Raw genomic sequence first — 13,082 nt, forward strand, 5'->3', positions numbered from 1 at the left:
TGGTTAATATTTCTTAATGCAATATATCTTGTATTTCTAACTTTCTATTATTAATCTGCTTTAAAAAATAAGAGGGTAGATGGGAAAAGGTAATAATACCAACTTTGGATATTAGAGTGTTTTAGGTATATAGTCATTATTTATTATTTATTTTACATATGTTATTTAGTATATATTATTATGTTTATAGATAATATTTCTTTTCTTTCGGGAAGTTTCCAAACATCAGTGGTAATCTTTTGGCTACAATACCTAAATTTCGTTTCTAGCAATTCAATGTCCTCTAAGTTTAATTCCATGATTGTTATACTTAGGGAGGTTATCAACATGTACTGATATTCCCAGTGGGCTAAGAATTGAGTAAGACCCTTTACATATGTTTTGTTCATTTTACTCTCAAACCAAGCCTGGGATATAAATTATCCTTCTCATTTATTCTCATTATTCAGCAAATATGAATACTCATGTGTGCTAGACACTGTGCAAGACGGCATATATGTGAGGTGAACAAGAAAAAGTCTTCATGGATACCAAGAGGGGAGTGGAGAAGGTAAGCTAGTGAGGAGTCAATCAGCAAAATGAATATACTACTGTAATTTGTGATACGTCTTATGAAGAAAATGCAAAAGGGTATCATGACACAGGACAAGACAGGGACATAACCTAGAATCAGTGGTCAGAGAATGCTTCTTGGAAGAGTGAAGACATGAAAGATGGAATGTAGCCAGCCATATGACTAGCTACAAAAGAGTATTCCTGGTAGAAGAAATAGCACATGAGAAGGTCACAAAGTGAGAAAGAACACAGATGGGTCAAGTCACTGAAAAGAGGTCTGTATGACAAGAACCCTAAGTAAGGGGCACGGTTCTCAGTTTGTCGTCATGATGGGAGAATCAGCACGGGCTCTCCTCACTCAGCCCGCCCCCCGGAGTTGAGGCAAGGGGGCCGCTGCACACCTGAGCCCCTCATCTGTCACCAGCGCCCACATGGTCCACATCTCCAGGGGGCTGAGGCGGTGCACCAGGAGGAGCCCTCGGTACAGGCAGGGGTCTAGGGGGTCTAGGGGCCGCCGTATTCCAAATGTCTTAAAGCCAGCGTGGTGCGTGGGGCTCACGCCCAGCTTCCTCAGGCACATACCCACGAACACGTCGTCGATGGGGAAGAGTTCGGCCTCTTCCACGGCCGCTTGGAGGCGCCGCACGCTGGCTCTAGACCTGACATATCCCCCACCCCCGGCGTAGGGCGGGTAGTGGCGGGCCCGGTACATGGATGGGGGCATGAAGTACTTGACCTTGGTGTTCCTGTTGGGCAGGGCCTGGCGGATCACGTCTCCCACCAGGAGGTCCCGGGCTGGGTCCCAACCATCCTAAGTAAGGAACAGAAAGGTGGGACTAGACAGGAAATAGCGGCTCAGAGAGGTCACATGACAATCTCCATGGCCATGCACCTATTAAGTGACAGAGCCAAGAATAGTCACCCACAGTACCCCTTCACCTGCTATGGTATAAAATATGGAATCCAGTTTAATCTATTCTTTTCTGTTGCTATTAATTTTTCTATTGTTAACATTTTAACCTCTAAAATGGTAATCTAGTTCTTTTCAAATCTCTGGCTTTTGGAGGCAGAACCAGCAGCTGGACGCAGTTGACTAAACTAGACACCTTTTTTTTTTTTTTTTTTAAGATTTATTTATTTATTTATTTGACAGACAGAGATCACAAATAGGCAGAGAGAGAGAGGAGGAAGCAGGCTCCCCACTGAACAGAGAGCCCGATGCAGGGCTCGATCCCAGGACCCTGGGATCATGACCCAAGCCGAAGGCAGAGGCTTTAACCCACTGAGCCACCCAGGTGCCCCTAAACTAGAAACTTTAAGTCTTGCCTGGATATCTTGGTTGCTCATGATTCAGTGTGCTTCACTATTATAACAGTGGATATTTCTAGCAGTGGGCTAGCGCTTGGGTACCAGAGAAAGCATGGGTCTCTCTCAGAAAAGCCTATGAAGCATTCATGATGTGTAAAGAGGGGGACACTTTGTTCAGGCTTCTTTTGAAAAGGAAATGGCTTGCTTGGCTTCTCTATTTTGGTCACTAGAATCCTGAGAGCAGTTGATAAAGCTTAACATTTTTTTGAAGTCACCAAGTATGGTCATTTTGGGGGATCTTATAAAAGGGAAGGATTTTTTGGCAATAAAAGGGGTCAATTTGTGGGAACAATCTCAGTACACTTTATTAAGGATTTAAGCTTGAACTCATCTGACTAGAGAATGGTTCTCTTATTAACCCCAGGCCTCTTACTTGGGATCTGGTACAGTGCTTAGCCAAGAACAGCAAAGGGAAATGCCTCTTTCCAGGTCCTGGTTCCCTTCTCTTGTCATCTATGGTCTCCCTCAAGCAGAAGAAGTGAGTTATATTCCCCATGACTGCAGTTGCTTGAAGTTCAGATTTTTCAAGTACAACGTCTGTGTTTATGTAATTTTGGCTATTTCTGTTCCTCATTGCTAGAGTTCAGACCCATGTGTTCTCGAGCTTAAAGAGATATGATTCTTTGCCAGTGACTGACTGCAGCTGTCTGCTAATAGTCTAGAGTGGCTTCTTCTCCCAGTGAAGGCTGCTGTTCATATGGTTTTATATACCACCCTGAACTTAAGTGAATAGAAAACAACTTCTGGTGTTAGTAAAACACAGCTTCTGGTCTGATCGAATATCAAGAAATACTTCCCTTGACCCCTTCCCTTAATTCAGGCCAAACCATTCATGTACCAATAAGGCTGTGACCTAATATAATGGAACTTTGTAACTTTTTCCTTGTTTATGATTGAACACTATGATCGAGTCTTTTGATTCCCACCTTTGTGTCTTCTCATTCTGTTTATCTCTTTGTTGACTCTTCATCTTTTAGTTTCATATCCCCACTCTTTAGACATATTTGGCTTCTGTGGCTTTCAACTTTGACCCCATTTCTTGGCCAAGATCTACCTCCTCCTTTGTACAGTTTGTTATTCCAGATTAACAGCCCATGTCACCTTGACCCAAGAACTATTAAAGATGGATTAGTTTAACCAGTACTATAGCCTACTTTCCCATCAGGTAAAAAAGTTAATCAAAAATGTTCCCATATTTTTTTTTGGCAGCATCACTGAAGTGTGCTTTTTTGACCATTAATACTACATGAGATAATCCATAGCAAATAATTAATTTTAAAATGTGTTATAGAGACCTGGTGAGTTCTATTTCCTCTTGGCAATTCACAAGGTATATTACCAAAATAAAGTCCCTTTGAATTCTTGGAGAAAAAAAAATAGTGTATTTGACCACAGAATTTCCAAACTTATTTTACTGTGGATCTTATTTTCAAATACAATAATGCTCTCAGATAATTACTCCTCCAAGAATCATGCTTTAGAAAAATGTTATTGCGTGGTAAATTCCACTGTTGTACTGTTAAATATATTAAATGTCCCTTTACGTGCAAAAGCCCAGTGATTTGTATTTATACTATTCCATCCCTGTTTGTGTTGAGCTACATTCTCCAACAACCTAAAACTTAAGCAAAAAAAAAAAAAAAAAAAATAGAAGAAAAATCAAAGGGCAAGTTAAAATTTTAAACAGCTATAAAGCATAGACTAGCTTGCACATCTCAGGATGTCCCTTCTGGAGCTGTTGAGCACAATAGGATGTCTTCTCTACAACCCAGTTTACTCAAAAGAACTTCAAACTTGTACCTTTCAAAATTAATGTTTACATCTGGCATTGGAGAGAGGATGATCACCTTCATTTCTAATTTCCATCCTGATAACAAATAAATATACCAGATTAAAGATTGCACAACAGTACTGTTAAGGAGAAGAGAACTTCAGAATCTGATGGAATTGAAGCCTTTTTGTGACTGCTGTGACTATGGAAACACAAGAGTAAAATATCCAAGAAGAGTGAATCTATATCAGAGAAAAGGTGTATCATTTTCTTCTAATTAAAGACATTCTGTCATATGTGTATCAGCTCTAAAACAATTTTAGATGAATAAAGGAGTGCACAGAAGAGCAAATAAATAAATGCACTGATGTTTTTTAGGAGCCAGGTTCTCACTAAGGAAAAAGAGACATTATATTTATGAAATGGGGAAAGGCAATAAAGCACCCTGTGATGATGAATTGGAATTGGAGGTGCTGATGTGAACCCAGTTTCTAAAATTTGGATATATTTATATACATCTATATCTAGATCTATCTATGGTATATGTGTGTGTGTGTGTGTGTATGAATACATATATAGATATATATGTGAACATAAATATGTGTATAGCTATATATGCATGTTTGTACATGTATACATGCATATTATGGTGTATGCATTTGTCTATATACATGCATGTATTTCTTAACTCCGTCTTCTGAAAGCACCAAGGAGCAAAGACATTCCTACTGGGCATGCCTAATGCCCAGATCTTGGTCTCTAATACTATTCACCACTAAAATGACTCCAACTTGATGGAGAGTTGGCTAATTCCAGAGCTAAAATAGGATAGATATAAGATGAACCTAGTACATTTTGTTACTCCAGAATGTAGGGAAGAAGTCAAAACAATAGTAGGACAATACCTAAAGGACAGAAATCTAGATTATTAGTCTCTTCTGGCTAAATCTGGGGTGGCAAATTGATCAACATTATTTAGTACCATAACAAATTATAAACCATTAAAAAAAAAGGAAGTTGATGAGGCACCTGGGTGGCTCAGTGGGTTAAGCCTCTGCTTCAGCTCAGGTCATGATCTCAGGGTCCTGGGATCGAGCCCTACATCGGGCTCTCTGCTCAGCAGGGAGCCTGATTCCTCCTCTTTCTCTGCCTGCCTCTCTGCCTGCCTCTCTGCCTACCTGTGATCTCTGTCAAATAAATAAATAAAATCTTTAAAAAAAAAAAAAAGGAAATTGAGAACCCATATGATTGATAAGTATTTTTAGAATGAGAAAGAATTTGGGTGACCCTACTGACAGTAAGTTTGCTGAGAGTCACTGGTAAATGTGGAATGTGTGCTGGAGTTGTAAAATTAGCATTTTGTAAGCATTAATGATAGTTAAATTTGGATAAGGAGATGGATATCTGCATCATCTTAGTCATTTTTCCACATACTGCTTATAAGTTTTAAGAAAAGTAATAATAATAACATAGTTGAGACATCAGACACCACTTTGGTGATCAAAATTAGTATCACCAATGAGAAGCAGAATGCCATCACGTGTCTCCAAATATGTATCACCTGTGTTATAGTCTAGCTGACAGTAGGTAACCTGAATCTAGTCATGAGAAAACATCAGACAAACTTAAAGTTAGAAGAAGAATTGTTTTAATTTTAAAAAGAGGGAAAGAGTTGTATTGTTTTTAAATGGCAGGGTCATTAAAAACAGAGAAACCATCGGGCTTCTTGCTCGGCGGGGAGCCTGCTTCTCCCTCTGCGTCTGTCTGCCTGTGCTCGCTCTCTCTCTCTGATAAATAAATAAATAAAATCTTTAAAACAAACAAACAAACAAACAAAAAAAAAAAACAGAGAAACCAGAAATATTCCAGATTAAGGGCAACTAAAGAGACACAACAACTAATGCGAATTTAGACCAGACCTGAATCAGAGAAAGTTGGGGGGGTTGTGGGGGGGAGGTTCCAGGAAGGATATTATTGGACTGACTGAAAAATTGAACTACAGAGGACAGAGTAGATCTATCTTAGATATATTAGATATATCATTGTTAAATTAACCGAGGTTGATAACTAACTATGATTGATTATTCTTAGAAAAATTTACACAGAAGTATTTAGGAGCAAAGGGCAATAGTATATGTAACTTAACTACAAATGGTTCAGGAAAAAAAATATTATATACTCTATCTATCTAGCAAGTGATGAAGCAAGTAGAAAGAGATGTTAAGAATAGGTGATATCCATGAACCAGTCTATTTTTGTTCTTACTGGTTTTCATGAAAACCAATGTGGGGTAAAAATCAGAGCCAAAGACTGCTGTCAACAACATGGTTGGTGTTTTTTTCCTACACATTCGTTGGATTGCCATCACAACCTTCCACCAACCCTAAACTCAAGTAGCCGTGGCCTTCGTGGGCAAGACTGTATCTGCCTTAAACAAGTGGCCTTAAGACTAACTTCTTTCAGAATGTCATTGCAAATTAAGCAAGGGCTCAGATAGGGTTGTTCTGGATTTGGAATCACTTGTTCTCAGTATACACCTCTTTGGAGCATTACAGTGTTGCATTCAGGGAAATGCCAAGAAAAGCTTTTATGAGTGGCAGCCTCACTGAAGTTGATAGAAGAGTCTGTTCTTTTTCTTTCAACACCCTCCTTTATACTGCAGATGCTGCCACAAATAGAAGACACCTGTGCTCATAAAACATCTCCTGATGCTGGTTCCCCAAAATATCCATAGAATGTGGCACAGCAGTGGGCACCTTGCTGGGTGTTGTCTTAGAAGAAAATAAGATGCAACGTCTTACACCTTTGCTCAAGGAGTTGCTTCCTCTCTCCAAGTTCATAAACTTATGCATATGAATGCTGGAAAGAAAGATTCTCCAACCAACTTCATAAGCATTAATAGATCATTGAGCCTTTAAGTTTGACTGAGTCTATGTATACATTGCTATTGCCTGTTCTGAACTGAATGGAAAGGTGTAGAGGTGTGTGCAATGTATAGACAACATGTGTTTTAAATATTGCAGATAGGATTAGGAACTATAATCTGGACTGTTCTAACTGAAGATACCTGGGGGTTACTGTGGTAATTCAGGAACATGTGCTCAGACATCTTTGCACAAATCTTAGAGGTATTGCTGTGTAGAAACACCATCATCCCTAGGTGGGGAGAGGTTATGATTTCCCTGTGGAAAGTTGTACTTAGGTTCAAGTTGAGTGTGAAGTGATGAGAACATGGTCCTATGAGAATTGCTATTTGAAACTTTTAGAGTTGTTTCCAGCAGGGTGAGCAGGGAGGAGAATTTCTGAGCAGAGAGGACACAGAGTTAGAATGACGTTGTTGTAGGATAGCCTCAAACTTAAGACATTTTTATCTTAACCATGTCTTGGGAAGTGCTATTCATCTATATACTCAGCAGAACCTTGATGAACATCCACTAAGTTGGATGTCGGATGTGTACAAAGAAGTTTTGGAAAAGCACTATCAACTAGATGTTAAAGGACTCATAAGACTTCACCAAAACGAAGGTAGATCAAGGCAACAACATGAATGCAGACTGGAGGTGTAAAACAACAAAATAAGGAAAAGGACTGCAAAAAAGTGTTAGTGATACTTGGAGTTGATGGCGCGCATGACTGGCCTGAATTGGGAACAGAAACGACAGCATGGCCATCTTCACAGACCACAGTAAGAAGCCTTCTGTGGTCATGCTGTAGAAGGTATGGATTCAGCAGATGGAGTTAAGTTGATCAGACTCAGTTGTCTGTCCTCTCTTGCTAGAGTATGGAGAATGAATTTTAAGAGGGCAGGACTGGCAGCCAGGATTGGCTGGATTGAAAGGCTGCTGCAGGATTCTACAGCAAGTGGCAAGGATCTGAACAACATAAACAGGAGTGGGAACAGAGAGGAAGGCAAATATGACCAAGAGAAGTTAGTAATTAATCAGTGCAGGGGAGGAAGACACTGGTGAGAGAAAAGTAAAGCCAGTCCAAATTCTACCACTCTTTGTTGTATAAATTGCAAACTAGTACTCTGTCTCTCTATTAATTGCGTATGGCAAAAATCAAAATTTTAAATGTGCCCTTCAGGACTCAAAATAGGCCAAGTTCTTTCCTGCCTCAGGACCTTTGCACATACTGTCACTTCTATCTGAAATGGGAAAATATGTTTTTCATCTTCTGCTTTATTTTAACCTTTAGGTCTAGGTTAAAAGGTCCCCGAGAGTAGCTTTCTATGATTACCCCACTTAAGTGAGTCTACTGCTTTATTATTCTCTTTCCTTCCCTGCCCATAACCTTCAAAACTGATAACCTCATTTCTAATTATACTATAATTAGTATAATTCTAAAAATTATACTATTACATGCTTATTTGCTGGCAACGACTCTTCCTTTTTTGTTTTCTAATGTGTTCTCAGTGCTAGCACATGACAGTCATTCAACTAATAGTGTCTGAATGGAGCTACCACCTAAGCAGTATGTTAAACTGTATGGCCCAAAATAGCAGCTGGACAGTAACCCTGGACAGCTTATGCAAGATATGACCTGGGCACTCCCACTGATGCTAAAGTTGAGAAAGCACATGCTCTGAGTTGAATCCCCCCAAAAATAAGCTGAAGTTCTAGTCCCCAGTACCTCAGGATGTGACCTTATTTGAAAATAGGGTTTTTACAAAAGTAGCAAGTTGAAATAAGGTCATCAGGGTGGGCTTTTATCCCTGTGTCCTGATAAGAAGGGGAAATTGGACACAGAGGCAGACATGAAGGGAAGATAACGTGGAGAGACATAGTGAGAAGATGGCCATCTGCAAGTCAAGGAAGGCCTGGAGAGATCCCTGGAACAGATCCTTCCGTAGTGCATTGACAAGGAGCATGGCCCTGCTGATACCTTCCTTGTGGATTTCTGGCCTCTAGAACTATGAGACAATAAATACTGTTTTTTGAATCTCCCGCCTTTGTATCACTTTGTTACAGAAGTCCTAGAAAACTCATATAGCACAATTCAGAGGGTGAGCCAGGTCCTGGGATTATAAAAGTATGTCTAAAGGAGCCTGTGATAACTCTAGAGACCCAGAGGTTATTTGACTCTACGAGGTTTTTTGTTTGTTTGTTTTTTACCCACAAGCCTAGGCTTGGAGATATTTTTTAAATCTAAACCTTGTTTGTTTCTCAATCCTGCAGAGTCTATATTCTAAACAATGTGTGCTGAGGGATAGCCCATGGGAAAATGTCATCTACCGAGTTGCTAATCTGTGAAAATCTGGGCAGAAGTGATTAGTTTGTCACTGTTCAGGCCAAGAGCAATGAAATTATATGGAGAAGAATGGAATAATTGTGCTAAGAATAGTGACTGCTTTTATACTAAATATAGGTAAAAGAGTATCTACTGAGAACTTTTAATAAGTATGTTCTCTGAAAACTACTTCAAGCTTCAAATACTTAAATCACACTATCTGCAACAACAAAAAAGAGAACTAATCAATGATTCTCATCATTTTGTTTTTAAACTTGTCTCCATTTCTTCCCTTGTGCTAACAATTAGTCTTTTAACTGGTACACCCACAGCATATTAAAATACACTCAGAGTCCAATCATGTACTAAAAGACATTCGCTAACCACCTCCGCTCATGTTCCTTCACACTTTCTTCCAACTGGCTATGTAGCTAGTTCTAAATATACTCTTAATATTTCATAAAATGCAGAAGATTTAACTTATTGTAAAGACAGTTCCAAATCTGCTAATAATTTTAAAGCATAATATCTGAAAACCCAGTTTATAATACTGCCAACATCTAGATTCAATATATACTGTTAGCTCTAAGTAAAAACAAAAAACAAGAAAGGAATAAACTTAATAAAATCAAATTATTTTGAGCCACATTGCTATTGACATCTACATACTTAACTATACTTTGTGGGAGGAAACTTGAAAATCCTTGTGTTGTATATATACTGTAGGTCCAGAAGTTGATGAAGCCTCAAATACTTATCTGATACACGTTGGTTTTGTTTTTTGGTTTTATTTTTTTATTTTTTTTTTTAAGATTTTATTTATCTATTTAATTATTTATTTATTGTGTATGTTTTAGGGCGAATTTAGTAAACATGGTTCTCCAGCTGCCTGACCTTCACTTCCACTTCTTCCTTCCTAACCCTATCTCAGTTTTGTTCAGATAGTCATCCATTCTTCAGTTTCAGGGGAATCCTGATTGGAGTAATCAATCAATTTATATTTCTCTGTGATTCAAGAGGGGATTTGACCTAAAATGGCCCAATTGAAGTAAAAAAAAAAAAGATACATTTACATGGTGGGAGACAAGTCTATCTCTCTTTTCTTTCTCTATCTCTCTCTCCCCGTTACAGATCATAAATTTCACAGGCTTCTAACATCAGTCCCGTGATCATTAGGAGAACCAACTTGAGGACAAAGATAAAAGGGTGATGGACAAAACACAGCCAAATACGAAGATAGACATGTGTCTTCATTAAATTGCTAAGTAAATCTCAGAAACTGCCCTATCTGATTTCTTTTTATGTGGCATAATAAATGTCTGGATTTTTAAAGACCATTTTTGCATCTGAAAGCCTCCTAAGTCACATGCCACCTTTGCCACTGAGTCAACTAGTTTGGGCCTTGTATTGATCAGAGCATGAGGCAACGTCAAATTATGTATAGGAAGAGCAGGAAGAGAAACTCATGCTTCCATGTTGGCATAGTCTGCACGCTACCCTTCAGCCCTAAAGCAACTGATTTAAGCACACTATGTCTTTGGGAAAAATAGAAGTATACGTATCATTTATTGAATGCTTATGACGGGCCATACATGTCTTAAATACATTTATAAGGACTAATAGTATTAAATCTGTCAGAAATTTCCCATAAAATATGGAAAATCAGCTCTATGTTACATGTAAGGAAATTGTGGCGTAGGGAGACTAAGAAAATTCACCGAGGCAATAGAATTGGTAGGTGATGGGGGCGCCTGGGTTAAAGCCTCTGCTTTCAGCTCAGGTCATGGTCTCAGGGTCCTGGGATCAAGCCCAGCATCAGGCTCTCTGCTCAGCAGGGAGCCTGCTTCCTCCTCTCTCTCTCTTCTGCCTGCCTCTCTGCCTACTTGTGATCTCTGTTTGTCAAATAAATAAATAAAAACCTTTAAAAAAAAAATTGGTAGGTGATGGAGCAGGAGGTTCTGAGACCCGAAGACATTTGTAAATTCAAACAGCAGGTTTTAAATATAAGTGCTTCCATGGGAAAAGGGAAAACTGGGAAGCAATAATGTCACACTCACTGACGTTACTGATATGCTCACATTAAGCACAATATTTTTCCTACAAAAATGTAATAATAAAATTATTTGTAGGATTTTATATGAACATGTGTGTAACCTAAGATCTCTGGGTGGGGGGCGGAATTATGCTTCTGGATTATATCAAGCTTGGGCTTAGTACACTTCTTTTTCTTACTAACATGGGCACTATCATAGGTATAGATGTTCTTATACAAACACTTAAAATGAGCTCTTCCTTCTTTAATTATCAAGTATAGAGGACAGTGTTGTTAACTGTAAGCACAATGTTATATAGCAGTTCTCTAGAACTTTCTCATCTTGCATGACTGAACCTTTATACCCAGTGAATAATAGCTCCTATTCTCCACTCCTCTCCAGCTCCTGGCAACCAGTATTCCATTTTCTGCTCAATGACTTTGCCTATTTTAGGTACCTATAATAAGTACAGCCATTCAGGATTTGTCTTTCTACAACTGGCTTGTTTCACTTAGCAGGTGTCCTCAGGGTTCATCTATATTAAACCATAAGACAGGATTTATTTCCCTTTTATGGGTGAATAATATTCCATCCTATGTACATACCAGATTTTGTTTATCTGTACATCTATCAATGGATAATGAGGTTGTTTCCACCTTTTAGCTATTGGGAACAACACTACCATGGTCATGGGAGTGCAGATATCTTCTTGAGATCCTGACTTGAGTTATTTTGGATAAATACTCAGAAGTGGGATCTTTGGTGCCTATGGTAGATCTATTCTTAACTTGTTTTGAGCAATCTCCATTTTCCATTTCCCCCAATAGTGCAGAGTTCCAATTTGTCCATCTTTGCCAACACATTGTTTTCATTTTTTAAAAAATGTGTGTAAGTTGATATTTCATTGTGATTTTATATTTCATTTCAATATTTCATTTCATTGTGATTTTAATTTGTATTTACAAACTGTGCTTACAGTTAACTGATGATTAGTGATGCTAAGTATCTTTTCATATAGCTGTTGGACATTTGTATGTCTCCATTGGAGAAATATCTATTCGACTCTTGCCCATTTTTTTAAATTCATTTTTTTGGTTTGTTCTTTTGTTACTGAGTTACAGGAGTTCCTTTTACATTTTGGATATTAAACAAGTGTCAGATATATGGTTTGTAAATATTTTCTCTCATTCATTATGTTGCCTTTCACTCTGCTAATGTCATTCTGCTTCTTTTCACTCTCTGATTTCTTTGCTGTGCATAAGCTTTTAAGTCTTTTTTTCAATATTTGTTATTTGACATACATTTTCAATACAATAAATATTACTTCAGAGACTTGATTATACACAAACTTTTTGATATACCTGATTATATATTTTTTGAATTAACTTTGAATATATTAATTTATCTGGAATTCTGGAACCAAAAGTTAACCTTTTATTTATTGCTAATTACATTTGGATATCTATTTTATTTTTTATGTTTTTATTTAAATTCCAGTTAACATACAGTATAATATTAGTTTCAAGTCTATAATATAATGATTCAACAATTCCATACAACAAATGGACACAACAAACTAAGCTTTTTAATTTGATATAGTCTCACTCATTTATTTTTGCTTTGATTACTTGTGCTCTTGATCTCATATCCAAGAAATCATTACCAAGACCAACATCATGAAAACATAACATCCCTATTATGTTTTCTTCTAAGGGGTTTAGTTTCAGGACTTACACTGAAGTCTTTAATTCATTTTGAGTTGATTTTTGTGTGTGGTATAATAGCCCAATTTCTTTTTTTTTTTCCTGTTTTCTTTTTTTGCATGTGGGTATCCAGTTTTCCCAGCACTATTACCAAAGAAATTATCTTTTCCCATTGTGTATTATTGGCACCCTTGTCAAATATCACTTGACTTTAAGTATAAATGTGTTTTTTGTTTTGTTTTTTCCCCCTAGGCTCTTGATACAGTTCTATGGGTCTCTATCTCTCTCTGTGCTAGCACTGTACTATTTTGGTTACTGCAGCTTTGTAATATGTTTTAAAATCAGCAGTGTGAGGCATTCAGCTTTGTTCTTCTTTCTCAAGATTGTTTTGACTAGGTAGGGTCCTTTGAGGTTCCAAATAAT

The 13,082-nt window shown here is 37.9% G+C and overlaps 1 protein-coding gene across 1 annotated transcript; it reads right to left on the bottom strand.

The window, feature by feature from the left end:
* Positions 1-913: 913 nt before the first annotated feature.
* On the bottom strand, positions 914-2,497 carry LOC122916741 (N-acetyllactosaminide beta-1,3-N-acetylglucosaminyltransferase 4-like). The gene is made up of 2 exons (XM_044264151.1): positions 2,297-2,497; positions 914-1,366 (listed from the first exon to the last, which is right to left on the bottom strand). The coding sequence occupies exons 1-2, from the start codon at positions 2,495-2,497 to the stop codon at positions 914-916; spliced, it is 654 nt and encodes a 217-aa protein (XP_044120086.1).
* Positions 2,498-13,082: the final 10,585 nt, after the last annotated feature.

This window comes from Neovison vison, chromosome 9 (genome assembly GCF_020171115.1).
Source record: "Neovison vison isolate M4711 chromosome 9, ASM_NN_V1, whole genome shotgun sequence".
Classification (NCBI taxonomy): domain Eukaryota; kingdom Metazoa; phylum Chordata; class Mammalia; order Carnivora; family Mustelidae; genus Neogale; species Neogale vison.

Coding starts and splice junctions, on each gene's coding strand:
- LOC122916741 (XM_044264151.1), bottom strand. CDS start 2,497: ATGAGGAACAGAAATAGCCAAAATTACATAAACACAGACGTTGTACTT. Junction 1,367..2,296: donor AGCACTGTACCAGATCCCAA/GTAAGAGGCCTG, acceptor TTCCTTACTTAG/GATGGTTGGGACCCAGCCCG.